Source organism: Copadichromis virginalis, linkage group LG13, assembly GCF_057382275.1.
Source record: "Copadichromis virginalis isolate Kocher_CV1m ecotype Utaka linkage group LG13, C_Virginalis_male_GT1.1, whole genome shotgun sequence".
Taxonomy (NCBI): Eukaryota; Metazoa; Chordata; class Actinopteri; order Cichliformes; family Cichlidae; genus Copadichromis; species Copadichromis virginalis.
This window is the reverse complement of record NC_140630.1, coordinates 25,441,951-25,457,312: the sequence shown is the minus strand read 5'-3', so window position 1 is coordinate 25,457,312 and position 15,362 is coordinate 25,441,951. Positions and strand designations below refer to the sequence as shown.

Sequence of the window (15,362 nt, the reverse complement as noted above, 5' to 3'; positions counted from 1 at the left end):
ACACAGACACAGACACACACACACACACACACACACACACACACCATATGTGTTCCATATACAGAGTCCCAAACTGAGAATTTGGACAAAGCACTATCCAAAGCAAGATGTAAATGGATAAAAAGATGTGGCACGTTGCCATAATCCCCAACAAGACATCAGTCTCCCATGGGCAAGAACAAGCTCTGGGAACATCTGAATGAAATGACAGTGAAATAGAGGAATTAGCAGATGAATGAGAAAAAGAGAGAAAGAATGGGAAAAACTTAGCTAAACTAAAGCACTTGGAAAGACTCCTTTCTTTCATCATCCTCCTAAGCTATAGATATTTCAGTGGTTTCTGGTGTGAACCGAGGTTATGTTTGTGAGTCCTGGCTCCTCTGTGTATCCACATTTATTATTTGTGTCAGTTTCTACAGCAGGTAAACTGCAGTGTATATGCAGATTTCTGTGGAAGCGTCCTGAACTCTTCTCACTGCTGAGTTATGGCTGCTGTCACCAGTGTAACCTCTCGCTAAACCTTTAATGTCTTCAGCAGCCTCATCCTCTCTTACTTCCCTGGATGTCCTCACCATCACTTTGTTTCCCTCACATGCTCTATTCACTCCATCAAATATACTGACTGTGTATGAATAAATTTTAACAGGAGCATTTGAGTATATACTCATGCTTGTGTTATACTCAAACCATCACTGATAAATGTTGCTAATCCAGATAAACTTATGGTGAATGAATTCCAAATTGTAATTTAGACTGTAATGTTAATTAAGGCAGGTGCTGGGATTTTATATAAAGAGATCTACAGGGCCCTTTGTGATTATATTATAAAGCTATAAATATTATGCAGCAAAAGAAAAACTATATTAGTACTTAATATTGGTATTTTACAAACAAAAGACATTACAGCATGTTGGTCACTGGCCTGAGACATGATGGGCAAGAGAGACAAAACTGAAAGAGTATAGAACAGAGATCTGATCTGAGATCTAAAAGGCCCAAGAAAGGAGAGCAAAGAGGTACATTTGAATTACAAGATGGCAAATCTCCAGCATATCAGTGTCGTAACAGGCCTCTTACTGTTGTACCAAAATGTTAAAATATAAAAGCATTTATATCAGAGTATAAAACACTTAAAGTCATTGATATGTGAATTCCACTTTACAAAACCTCAACAACGTAGGACCCCAGTGCTGAAATTCAAATATATTGTCAATATAAAGTGTGATAACCATGATAAATGTGCTGTACGTGTGAGATAATGCGTACCTTATACCGCATCTTGGGGCAGGAGTGAATGTAAAAGCCCAGGTAGTAGTAGGACAGCTTGGGAGACTGTTTTTGCAGCTGCTTGGTAAAAGCGATCTCCCTGTGGCAGGAAACACACAAATGCACCTTGTCAGAGAGCTAAGTGTAAGGAAAAGGCTTCATGCTTTTTGAAACATCACATACTGTATTCAAGCAGCATACAGTGTCACTGCGTCTTAAAAGGATGCCTCGATCCGACATCACTTTCCTCATAGCTGGAGTTTGTGCACCACAGGGCACCAATTTCAATTTCCCATGTAGAAAAATCATGGTTGCGATTTACACAGTTATTTTATTGTCAGGTTAATTAGATTATTTACTGCAGTGTTTACTCTTCTGAAAAATATGAACCCTGATGATGAGCTGATTCGGAGTTTCGCACAGTTTTAACTGCATATGCAGGGATGCTGCATCAGAAAAGTATCAATTTTTAATAACAAAGCAACAATAAAGGAATTAATAAAACATTCAAATTGATACATCAAAAAATACACCAACTAACTTAAAATGTGTTTTCACTTACAAGTTAGTCCATCAGCAGCATATAAATGGCACTTGCTGCTATGTCTAGAGCAGTGCCTAAGCTGAGGAAGTAAACACCCACACTCAAAAAGGCAGGTTTTTTTTTTTTCCACCTTCTTTTTGGTTTCATGTCATTACACAAAAACAATTGCCTTCTCTCTATCAGCCCTGAGCCCTGAAGCAGAGAAGACGGTGCTGAAAAAGGAGGAAGAGAGTGTGTAAAATAAAGATTTAGAACGTGGAGGATTTATACACCTTCTCCAAATACAGTAAATGTCTCGCCTGCTTTATTTTTCCCCAATAGCTTCTTCCTTAATTGCATCCTTTTACTGAAAGCCTATTTTCTCCTTTCTCTCGGCCGTTTCCTTCGCTATTCCATAACTAAATTCCAGCTCCTCTTTCCCCCCCCCCCCCTCCCTATCCTTTTTGTTTCACTCTTCCTTCCACTTCTGTGTTTCACCCGCTTAAATGAAGTGGGAGAATTCCCATTCTTACAAGACTTAACAGACAGAGAAAGAGGCCTTAAAATAAAATAGATGCACTGAAAAATAAGACATGGGACAAAGCAAGCCAAGCAAGGGAGGTGGGGGGAGAGAGAGGGAACAGGAGGAGAATATAAAAGAGGAGGGTCAAGAAAGAGAAAGGGACGGAGAAGAGAGGCAGCAAGAGAGAGGTGCTAGAAGGTCACCCGCTTGCTGCCAGGTTCCTGGGTTCCCATCCCCTCACCACAAAAGGGCCCGGCAGGCCTGAATCAGGGAAGAAGGGGGGGTCAAGAGAGGCAAGGGGCCCATTCACAAAAAGCCATAGGCCCCCTTCACACCCCCCACCTCCACCCCCATGGCAGCAGCTTGAGTCCGCCATTATCCCCTCTTCAGCCATCTGACACTCCAGCACAAGCCAATTATCAAGCCCTCTGCTCCTGCACAGCTTCCCTCATACTGATGTGCATACGCAAGCACACGGTTCATAATAATGCATGCTATGAGATGCTTTTTGCAGCTTTGCATGCACGTGGAAACATTTTGTTACCTAATCTTACAAGAACTGTGTTGAGCTTCGAGTGATGGGAAACACACAGATACTTATTTTATTGTGTCAGCATTTATGAGTAATCTATATAATATATATGTGGTTAAAACTGGGGCCACTGCAGGAATTTTTGCCATTCGAGTCCATGTTGATTGGACTCAAGTGGCAATTTTTGCAATTTTGTTGCAAAATACTGCAAACATATGTTTAAGTATTTTAAAAGTGGATATTTTTGTTATCTAGAATTATTTTTTTTTTATTTTTACTTTTCATAGGCTATGTGCGCATTCAACTACAAGACTGTTTACAGAAAAATATAAACACTCAATCAGATTAAGCCTGATTAAGAAATACAGTATATTTTGGTTTGAGATCATTGACGACAACATAATCAGGACATCTTCGTAAGAGAGATCCAGGTTTAACACCAGCTGTGTTCCCTGTACACAGTGCTTCAGGCACCTCATTATGCGCCTCTTTTCTTCCCCTCTGCCTTCTGTCCTCGGGGGGCCTGTGGAAGAAGGAGCAGCACTCTTATGAGAAATTTCTCAACATCTCCCTCTCCTGTTTCTCCTGCTGAATCGCACATACAAGCATACTGACACAGCTAAATAGCGCGCACAGTGCTTTACTTGTTTTAGTATTGTTGTATTGCCTGACATCCAGGCGTATATTATTTCAGCTCTGACATTATCTAAACGCTACACGTGATTTGTAAAATGATAAGTGAGTAAATACACAAATCAGGACTCCCAAAGAGGTATTGGTGTAAAATTCCAGAACTTTCCATGAACTCTTGTTACTAAAAAAATAGAAAAAGAAAGGAAAATTACCAACATTTTTTTTTTTTTTTTAAACACTAGAATGAACTTGATTGCGGCTGAAAAGTTAAGTTTCCAATCCAACTGGGCCTGCTGTAGGAACGCCATCTAATGTAATGAATATATGCATATACCAGAGAGGGGGTGAGAGGGCCACATGCATTCTGTACAGCAAGTTTTGAACAGAGTCAGCCAGTCCAAGCAGACTAGGGAGTGTCCAAGACCTGATCAAAGACCGTTCTCTGGTGTCTGTAAACACGTGGGAGGATTTCAGTCCCGCTGGCTTCCTTCTCCAAGGCCTCCTCCACACGTCGAGCACTCTGTGTTACTCTTTGAGTCAGACTCTTACAATAATAAGTGATGGAGGGGTGGGCTGTGTGCTTAGGATGACCGAGGTGTTCCCTCTATATGAGAAAAGATCCTGTGCGCGACTGCACATAAACGCTCACAACTCCCATTTTAACACCTGTGCACACCAACTTTAAAGCGAAGATCACCCGGTCCCTCGCATATGTGCAGAGAAATTTTTAAAAGCCTTTCTCGCATTACTGGGTTACATTTTAACAGGAAACGCCAGATATGTGCACCTATAGAGTATGCGTGAGTTCTCTTATTTCAACCTGGGAGAGAGAGAACTGTCATCAGCTGAACCGCAAAACAGAGCACTGCCTCAACCAATCAAGTGTGAAGAAAGAGGTATTTTTCCCTGACCTAGAGTACTGTGGCACTTATAGTATACAGTTCTAAAGATAAAATGTGGGAGGAACCAAATAGACCAAGAGTCAGGGGGGGAGAGAGAGAGGTTAAGAGGAGGGCAAACATGAGAGGCAGGAAAGTGAGAAAGCATCAAAGACAGAACAAAGACATTAGGGAAGAAAGAATGAAAGGAATAAGAGACAAAGCAACTTCTTTCTTAAAAGGAGCTGCATGTTGCATTTCGTAATCATTGCTGTGGTCGTTTAAGACCAACTGTAACGCACTCTATGGTGCTGCCGTGAGTAATGTGCGCACCGGTGAGGTTTTATTACGCCAAGCCCTTTAAAAACACCACTGGCATCATGTCCCAGTGGCTTACTTCTGTCTTCACAGCAGTTTTTCACGTAAACAGCAAGCACATTGTGTTTGAGTGCTGACAACAAACCTGAGAGCAGAGTAGGAGCCCAGAGACAGTGAGTTAAAGTCGGGATGGTAGTACAAGTAGACGGAGGACACACAGGTAGGCAGGATATCAATCACCCCCACTGCCACAATACGTCCATCCAGCCAGTACTGCTGGTGGAAGGAGCCATAGCCCACCTCAGGCCCATCTGGAGCATATTCTGCCTGGGGGAAAGCAAACAGAGTGAAAAGTTTAAGAGAAAATAGTCACTGGTCAGAACAATAGCAGTACTCTAGTGCACAGTATAGTTTGCATGTAAAAATATATAAATCACAGAGGAACGAGAATGTGGTATTTAATAGCGCTCGTTTACTTTCTTGCACTGATCCACTTTCTTTTCTGCACACTCACACCTGTATGATGTTGTATTACAGACCGTGCTTCTCCCTGCCAGGCCTCACGCATTATGTGTGGGGGTGTACAGTAGCCTCACGTTCGGCCTGCTAATGGCTCCCAAATGTGGAGTGAAAGCAGGAGCAGAGTTGGGCTGTTGGGGGGGGGGGCACTGGCCACAGAAACACTCCAGGAGAGGATTTTAATAAAAAGACCCTGCACGAGCAAAATCCATTTCACCAGGCGGTAGTGGAGTGTTGCCAAGCTTTCCTCCTATACATGTCTGCGTCTGCACTCCCCCTGCGGCACGAAAGAATGCGGGTGTAAGTGAGCACCCATGCGCCCGGGCCTCCCTCCATTAATGAAACTGTTAAGTTTTTGTAACACGTTGCGTTTCTCACAGGGTTACTGCATGCTGGGTTTTTCAATCAAGTCAGCTGACTTCTTTTATCCCAGAGGCTTAAATCTAGAGGCTTGGGGTTTGGGGTTAAAAGTCATATTAAGCAAGGGTATTGGTTTATGTTTGTGTATGTGTCTTTCTTCAGCGTACTAGTAACAGGATCCGTCTCCTTCTCCAGCCTTCATCTGGACGCAGTTAAGAAGCACAGACGCTGCTAGTTATCACAACACTGAGAGAGCTAGATCACTAATCCAGTGCGCCACTGGGCCTGCGCTCTGACCAAGTTAAACCTGACCAAATAGAATCTCTCACCCACTCCCACACCTCCCTGCAGCTCTGTGACCCCAGCAGACTGACAGTTTTCTTAAGAAGAACTGGTAATAAAAGTTATATCCCTTTAGGTCAGGCCTTTGGGTACCCAGGTGTAATTAACTGCCTGACACAATCAATACCAGAGGCCATTTTTGTGTGTGTGTGTGTGTGTGTGTGTGTGTGTGTGTGTGTGTGTGGGGATAGGTAATTTAATTATCCTTTCCTAACAGCTCCATAAAAGAGGCCACATGACGTTAGATGTAGATTATGAGGTTTTATTGAGATTTAGCTGCGACCGACAGATGATTTAAGAATAAAAATGAACATTTTTGGCAAACGGTCAGCTGGCGATGGTGGAGGACAACAATGACCACAACTCGATAAAGCACTGCCTGATGCGGATTTAAAAGTGTGTGTGCATCCATAGCTGGGGGAAACTGTTGGTCTGATGTTTTAGCGCCATTTATCACTAAAACACCAGAGGCTTTGTCAAAAGGAAAGAGCACAAGATGATTTTTCGTAACGCACGTTCAGCATACACACTTGAGCGTTATTATGAATGTGAGTGCTCATGCAAGAGTTGCAATGGCTGCCTGAGTGTGTGTATGAGAGTGTGTTTGTTTATAAGCTTGTACCGCACTCAAGCCTGATCTTGTCAGACTGACCTGTGCATCACCTCAAACGACAGCTTAATGGTTGTGTCCTTGCAACTGTGACAACAATCTAAACATTCCCTGGAACACTTCTAACCACCCCAGAGCTTCCCAGCAGCCCCAAATCACTCACATATGGCCTAAATACAGGGCTATGTGTGTAGCACGCTTGATAAAGCCATGAGGTGGTATACCGTGTGTTTATTTCAACCTGCTCAGGGAGACATTTAGTTAAACTTCTGCTGAATTAGAATAATTGGATTTTGTGAACCCTTCAAGGACAAAAATGAGCTTATATTCCCTTTATAGACACTTTATCTCAGACTTGAATGGTTAAGTTAGCTTTAAGGAAGAAGCCTAAAATAAAGACGGATGATGTGAACAGAAATGAATATGACAATGATTGTCTTATATTTCACTGTAAATTGTGCAAAGATAAACATAAATATATGCAATGTTTTAATTTAGCATAAGCAACACGTTTAAAAGGTTAGTTCAGGTTAAAAGAAATAGAGAAAAAGTTTTATGACTGTAAAACCAAGTGGTAGAACAGGGACATATCACAACTAAAAAGTTTAATAAGTAAATTTGGTGTTCAAAAAAAAGTATCCTAGAGAGGCTGAGGCACTCAGAAGTATAGATGTGGAGAGTTTCACCACTCTGTAAAAGGCTGCGTGGGCAAGTAGCTCAGGAATTTAAAAAAAGTGTTTTACAATGCAAAATTCCAGAAATTTGGATGATAACACCACCTACAATGAGACGTTTTGCAGACTATTCTGAGATGCGACCAAGAAATTGGTCAGAGAAAAGATCCACCGATAAAAGTGCATTAAAAAACAGACAATACTGCAGAGGAAATCCCAACACTGGCTCAGCAGCACTTCCAATGACAACTGAAACAGTTTGTTGCTAAATGCACAATATTCTATTTTTGCAAAGAAAAAAAAACAAAACACATCAACGAGATCCAGAAATACGACCCCCACTGAACTAAATTCATGGATGCTGCATGCAGTTAGGGACCACCTCGCTTGAAAGCAACATATACGACAGCATCCGTGATGGCGCACAAAGCACAGGTAACTTGCACACCTGTGAAAGCACCATTAATGCTAAGTGATAATGTAATGATTATGGGGCAATACACTCTAAAAGGGAACCTCTTAGTCTTTCAGTTCAGATGTTTTTGTTGCATTTCTCAGTCCGGCAGTCTGCCTTTGTAGTTTCAAAGAGTTCGCTAAATTCGAGCAGGGTGCTGCAGTAGGAGGCCGCTGTTCCAACGGGTCTGTTTGTGAAATCTCTCCCTTTCTAGATATTTCACAATGAACTGTAATCAACTGTAAGTGGAAGCATTTGGGAAGCAACTCAAGAGTCAGACCATGTAAAGTTACAGAGTGGGGGTCACCGAGTGCTGAGATGAACAGTGCACAAAAGTCAAGTCTTGAGTTCCAAACCTCTTCTGACAGCAACATCAACGCAAAAACTGTCGGGAGCTTCATGGTGTGGTTTTCCAAGGCCAAGCAGCTCCTGTAGGTGTTAGGTGAAGGTGGTCCAGTACTTTTGTCCATACAGTGGATGCTGCAATCCAGCCATCTTTTTCAAGAAAGACCTTACTTATTTTAAAGCAGTTCTCTGGAACCTGTTTTTACTGAGTCATGCTAAGTTAAACTCTGTGCTTTTGTTTACATATTATTTTTGTCTGTTTTTGATTTGGTTTGACCATTACACAGCAGTCCCACCTTTCTGGAAATGAGTTCCTGGCATCAAAACTCACTATGATCACATGTTTTTTTTTTTCATAATTCAATCAATTTCTGTGTTCCAACATTTGACAATGCCTCTTTGTAAAAATTTACGACCAAAAAGAATAAGGTTAAAATTATTTTTCCACATCCTTTTTTTGGTATATTCCACATAGTGATCAAAGTCTTTTGGAAAAGTCTGCATTTCTTTACATAGTAAAATAATTCTCTGACAAAATGCTAAGAAGGGAAAGACAGAGATGACCAAACTACAGAAGAAAAGACTGAAAGCCACAGTCCTGCACCCCTGTTACTGTGTAGGTTGTTTATTCATAAAAGGAAAACTGAATGAGGAGACAAATCCCACAAAACCCATAACACCCTGTGTTTCTCCTGCACTGAAGTGCACATCATGTTTGGAGACAGGCAGAACCAGTGTGTTTACATTTCTGCATTTGTATGTAAAAGCATCTGAAAAACTCTATGGCATATTCTGTTAACTGCCACTTAGTTTCGGCATGAATCCTCTGCAGTTTTGGTGAAATCAAACAATTAGACTACCTGTGTCCCAATTACAATTTGGAAGTATGCATTTCTCATACATTTTTAAAAATGCAGGCTTATATGTGAGCTGATGAACCACAGAGTTTGCTGGTCCATGTGGTGAGTGTCTGTGTATTTTAATAGCACTCTGATTGGACACAGATGGAGGCCAACACACAGAGCAACAGCAGAAATCCATGTATAATAATTCTGAAATGGAGAGCGTTTGGAGAGAGACAGGGGAGACTGAGATGAGAGGATGAAAGAAGGAAAGAAAAACAAGTTGCACGAGAGGACGCCGAATGAAAAGAGATGGCCTCCTCAACTGGCATAGAGGAGGGGACACTGAAGGCAGGAAAATATGCGAGGTAGTGTGGCACAGTTTTGGTGTGCACATGTGTGCAGAACTGTGTAATTCAGCTGCCTGGCCTCCAGCCTTGACGAGGTGATAAAAGCTTGTTTCCTATAAACACTAATGATGTTCATTAGCGGAGACCTGAGGGGGCCCACGGGGCAAAAGAGAGTGACTGCGTTTGTGTCAGTCAGTCTGCGTGTGCTCTGGACCTCAATCCCATTAAAGCGGCTGTTATAAGTACCCATCCTGGGTCTAATTGTTGGTGTAATTGTCCTGACCCAAGAGGTCCAGTGGTATTTCTGAAGCCTGCAGCTCAACAGGCCTGACAAGTGCTCAGTGATGCCTTACTGCAAACTTGCACCTCACAGCAAACACCACCAGATTAACCACCAATGCTCTTCCAGATCCTTCTGTATACAGATTAAAGCATCTAAAAATTTACACAGTAAACAGATTACGAGCAAGATTTCACTAATTAATGCACCAGAAGCTGCCATTAAATTTCTAATGGTGCCTGAATAATTGCTTCTTGTTAAGTGGGCCCACACAATCTCCTCATCAACCTGTAATTTGTACCACGCCACGCAAAGTAATGGGCAGTGGTATAAATGTGGTATGTTCTATCCCGTCAAAGCCAGAGGGAAGGACTGCTCTGAAGACCTTATGTTCAACACAGTTGCAATCTGGACACCACATTTACCATTTTCCTCCTTCGGCACCCCCTTTCACTAACACAGGGCTAAATTAAAACCCCTCCGATATGAAACAAAACCCCCTTTCCAAATCCCTCAGCTCCACTCAATCCAGCTGGAGGGCTCTCTAAGACGCAGACCAAAGGTAGAGGGTTGGTATGTGCTGAAAAAGGGCAACTAGTTTAGATTTTCTTTCTTTTGAGTGAATGTGATGAGGAACTAAAAACCGAAACCCCAGGCGTTTTTCAAGTCATTATCATAATCTCCATGACAGTAATTTCAGGAAGACCCTCTACTGGTTGGGGCAAATCATTCCAGGTAACACATTTGGATGAACAGAGACATTTAAAAGCAGGGGGTTATTAAACTGTCAACAGGCCAAAGGAAATACATACCTCTAACGGTGAATCACAGAGAAATCTCTTGAACTGTGGAGGAAAGCAGAGGGGGGGGACAGAGAGAAAAACAGTTAGCTCTCTGGGTCAGCAGCTCTTTTGAAAAAGGCATAAATGAAAACCATACACGTCTCCTTTGCTGTTCTATATAACTTATCCCTCCCTGTTTTCTTTCTACTCAGGTGTCACATTTCAAATGAAGCCCTCCATTCACTACGGGGAATTAAAAGGAAAACTGTATTTATACAAATGAAAACATTTACCCTATCAACTGCAGCTCGCACTACAGGGAGGACACCGTGACAGCAAAAATAAGCAGTGCTCCCAATGTCAAAATAGTTTCTCATTTAAAACACCACACCAGATATTGATTACTGGGGTGGGGGTGGAAAATATGTCATTTTTCTTCCATTCTCTCTACCGTTTCCTGGAGTTCATTTTTAGCAGTGGGGTTGAGAGCGGTGTCCATGTTTAGGTCCAAAACCGTTTTGTAATGACAACCAGAACGCCAAAGTGGTGACTGACAGATTTAAGTTTACTCAATGAGCACATAACACAGACCCTTGCTCATATTTTACAAAGACATGCTACAATCCAGCTGTGTCATTCGTTTGCAGATATGTTTACCTTGGGGTCCACTGTTTGAGGAGCAGAACATAGATCTATATCAGCACCAAAGTATTGTAAACACTGACAGTGAGGGTCCAGATGTGATTCCATAAACAACGATACACACTGTATTGCACGATGACCCTTATCCGCCAGCAAATGCATTTCCATTCATAATTATTTTGTGTTGCTTCTGATTCTATCCAACCAGCTAGGGCTTGAACGCTTGTTAAACGGTGATACTAATTTTCAGTCCATCTGATTTGTGCTGAAAATATTGTATTTTGTCATTATGACCAACTCATATATCAAAGTAATCTAATTCTTTATATTATGTCCTGAAGAATAACAGTGTAAACAAAAGCCAATAAAAATTAGCACTTGCAATTTTATTTCCATCAAAGTTGCTGACAATGAAATGAGACTACTTATTTTGTTTTTATAGCATCTAGACTGACTGAAGGCTGTGTTGGACATTTAGAGACAGATTATCTGTCTTTGCTTATTATTAACACGTAGGTTCTCTAGGAGTTGCCAGAATTTCCCAGAAGCGCACCAACATGCTCTGCTTGTGAGTAAGTGACTGAGTATGTGCACAGCAGTAAAGCTAGTAATCGTAATGACTGCTCAAGGCATGGTTCACTAGGTGGGGCAGTGCTGGCTTTAGTGCACCTCGCAAACCGAGCCAGCAGCCTGAGCTCATCCAACAGAGTGTGCGTTTCCTCCTGCATCTGCCGCAGTGTCACCAGCATGGGAGATGTTTTTGGCAGAGCGCAGCGAAAGGATGATGAACTGTCATCCGTCATTTCCACCATACCTTTGACTGACACCAACAACCATATTTACCATCTTTTAAACTCCATCACTTAAACTGGACTCTCATCAGAAAAATGACGACATCCATAAGAAATTTAAGTTGTAAAAATAAGCAAAAACTTTAAAATGAAGGATTGCAACAAAAGAAAAGACTTAAGCATAAAGCACTCAAAACAACAAAACTATTCATGCATTGCAACGGTGCACACAGCTCTTGCAGAGGGGTGTTGATGTGGGCTATAAAATTCTCACAAACCTTGTCCCCTGCGGTGCTGAATACTACAACAAGATGCCTTTCCCCTGGACCCAACCTCACACCAAGATGAAGTGGGGATGAACAGAAATCTATGGACTGATGATTCTCACCCTGCAACTTCCCAAATATTAGTGGAACTTTACAGTCTCCTCTTCAAAGCCACTACACAACCCCATAAGCTTAGGTTGATCTTTGGACAACACTATGCATTTCTACACATTTTCCCCCAATTCCTCTACTAAACAGAAAAGTATGTTGCACAGTTTCTTTTAAACATGTTCCAACAGAAGTGCAATGACAAGATCTGTTGAGTCGACAATGATCTTCGCCCATGCAAAAAACCCGCCTGTCAAATCCCCTCGCCTGTGTAGCCATGCCAGTAGAATCTAATTTTCCACTCCTACCTCTGCGGTGACTACTGCTCTGCCAGTCGACAAATTACCAACAGCAAAGACTCCCACTGTGCAGTACTGCTGAAGGGCACAAATGAAACTTTTGTTAAAAACTCACCAAAAAAAACTCAACTAAACGGTTTAGCAAGTGAACAACAGCTGCAGTTATTAGATGACATCATCTGTAGAGGCCAAGCTACAACGTGTGCAGCTGAGTGTGTGTGAGAGAGAATCTCACACTGACCTTGTGGTGAAATTCTGATTTGATTAGGAAAATATAGAAAATATACGTGTGAGCTTTTACTCATGTATGCAAATTTGCATATGTGTGTTTTCTGAATACCTCCTGTCCCTCTTTCTAATTCTTCTTTTAACCAACAGTGCAGTGTAGCTGTGTTTGCCTGAAATCACTCTCCTGGAGCACAGCAGGGTTGACCCCCTGTTTGTTCTTTGACAAACAACAGCTCTGTGAGGCTGACACAAGTACACAAACTCGAGTGGGAGTGCACTCACTTGAGGCATGAATATATATGAAAACAGCTACAGCTACTCCTGTGCTTCCATCTCTTAATACAACAGCACATCAACTACGCTCTATTCAGAGCAATGACTGAACACATGGAGTTCATCACTTCCTCTCAAACTCTCCCTTTCTTACAGCAAACACTCATCTGTGTACGATTAGGAGTGCAAGAAGCCGTCTCAAACACACACACACACACACACACACACACACTGCATATAAACACACGCATCTGCTTAAGCCTAATTGCTACTTAGACCTCTCGTCATTGTGCTCTGTACTCTCTAAAATTGTACTGTACTTATTTGAGCAACAAAGTTTCACCCTTTAAATGTCTAACACTCTTTTTTTCCTTCACAAACATGTGTCCCTGTTCATTTCAAAGGCGTTCAAAGCAGTTCCAGATAATACGAGGAACTGGGTGGACAACGGCAATGTGGTTTAGATGGTGTTATTGAATATCGCTGCTATGCATAACCATGTTGCAAATAGCTTTGACATAGTCTGTGCCAAAATTTCAATCATTTCTTCCATTTTACGGATGACTGTTACTGCCATGTCTCAACTTTTTCCGTATATTTTTCTCCAAGTGTCTTGGTAAAAGTACTGGCCATCAAGCAGAGTAAATACAGATTTAACAGGGTTTGTTTTCTTGAAAATGAAAGCCACATGTGCAGGAACTGAGAGTCATGGCTCAGCACAACAGTTAAGACCAATAAGTGCCAGCGAGAGTGTTTGTATGTGCATGCATCTAAATAATTGCCAGTGCGGGCTTCAACTCTGTCAGGAAACAATGACTGGACGTGGAAAGAAAAACGTCTGGCTGCCTTTCACTTGTGGCATGACAGGAAATGCATACATCCTAAAATAAACAAAGCAATTACCCTCTAGGACATCTTACTGTCTAATGATTGAACAATCTTGGCAAGGTAGTTCAGCTTGCACGCACACAGAAGGTCTCCCATCACTTTGTTCAAACATAGGCTGACAACAATCTAGATCCTATCCCGAGGGAATACTTTAATGGATTAATAAATACCTAAACAAATGCTAAATGGATCAACTTCCTAAGTAGCAGCAGCAGCAGGCAAATGGCATTTCACCAAAATGTGCCATCAACAACGAATTTCCCTTATTCAGGACAATAGGTGGAGGGAGATGGGGGGTGGTCTAAGATTCTGGGAATAAGAGGAGTTTACCAGGAGCTTGACGGGCAAGACAATAAAATCAGTAGTGTTATGGGCTCGGGAGTGGGTGTCACAGTATTCCAACTAGGGGGAAAATGAAGGCAAATTTGTTTGAGTGGGAACAATTAAGGCCTGGCTCTGTACATAAAATTACTGTAGCGCGACTAGAGAAAAGAAAAGTCGTCAAACCACAGTCGCTCAGGTTCAATCAAACATGCCCTGGACTAGCTTTACTTCAGCCGAAGATAAAAACGTGTCCTAATCGAGCAGCAACTTCAGGGGTTGAAAAATGAAGCCAAAGTGGATTTTACAAAAACTGCAGTTCCTCCGGTGACCACTTGACACAGGCTCTAAATCTGAGTCAATCCTCTAGACCAGTGGTTCTCAAACTTTTTACATCATTCCCTACATGGCAGGAAGAAATATTTTCACGCCCCATTTAAACAAAATAATGGCAGAAAAGCCTAGCTGCAATTTGCGTCCCACCAGTGGGGCGCTCCACACACTTTGAGAACCACTGCACTAGACTGTTTATAAGAAATTGATAAAGTCTGTAGTATCACGTATTCTTTTGTCTCACTGTAAAATGGCAGCTGCCATGTTGTGTTTATTTTTATTGTCATGTCTTTTTGGTGCATGAAGAAAAAAAACTAGGAAGCTTGGTTAGCAAGATCCAAAGACTGTACGTATCACACAGACAAGGATAGCTGCTACCCAAGTAAAAAGTAGGATCATTTCACTCACCAAAAGTGGTTGACTAGCTGGCAGCTGCAGGTTACATTATGACCAAATGATTGCCAGGTAAAGCAGCGACACCCCTGGCTTTAAGACTTTATAAACTTTTATCAGATGAGTTAAGTTCAGTCCCAAGTTTTCAGAAAGGGGTAAAAGAGCTATTTATGTCACGCTATCAATTCTTGAACACTGGAGTAAATGGACGAAACACCACTTCCATACAGGGATCATTTTTCAAGCCATGTCAGTTGGTCAATCCCAAACATTCTCCCAGAAGGAATTAACTTGTTTAATGTTTTAGACCCTGTATCTAATCCCCTCTCTTTATTAGATGCATTTTTTTATAACATGCTTATAATTAGGAGTGTGGTGCATTTGAGTGACAGCTGGGTGCTGACTAGGTGTTACTGTAGCTAATTTGATTCACTGAGCCAGATCCCTTGAACATGTTTGTGATGCTGTTGCATTTTGGAGCATTTTTATTGAAATTATCTCACCTATAATATGGCGTGCTGTGAGGTACAGCCCATCCAAGAAGTCCCCCCCCCCCCGCCCTCCAACTTCTTGTACAAACATGTTTCTG

General features: G+C 41.8%; 1 protein-coding gene across 5 annotated transcripts in view; it reads right to left on the bottom strand.

Annotated features, from left to right (window-relative positions):
• The window catches only part of ate1 (arginyltransferase 1), a 51,680-nt gene that overhangs the window by 20,421 nt on the left and 15,897 nt on the right, over positions 1-15,362 (bottom strand). For all 5 annotated transcript variants that reach the window (XR_014923627.1, XM_085478204.1, XM_085478206.1 and 2 more), the window contains 3 exons: positions 10,262-10,294; positions 4,819-5,000; positions 1,267-1,366 (listed from right to left, as the gene is read on the bottom strand). Coding sequence is in view for 4 of the 5 variants with exons in the window: in XM_085478204.1 (XP_085334330.1) it covers positions 1,267-1,366; positions 4,819-5,000; positions 10,262-10,294 (315 nt within the window). In the remaining variant the exon portion in view is untranslated. The remainder of the gene's footprint in view (positions 1-1,266; positions 1,367-4,818; positions 5,001-10,261; positions 10,295-15,362) is intronic.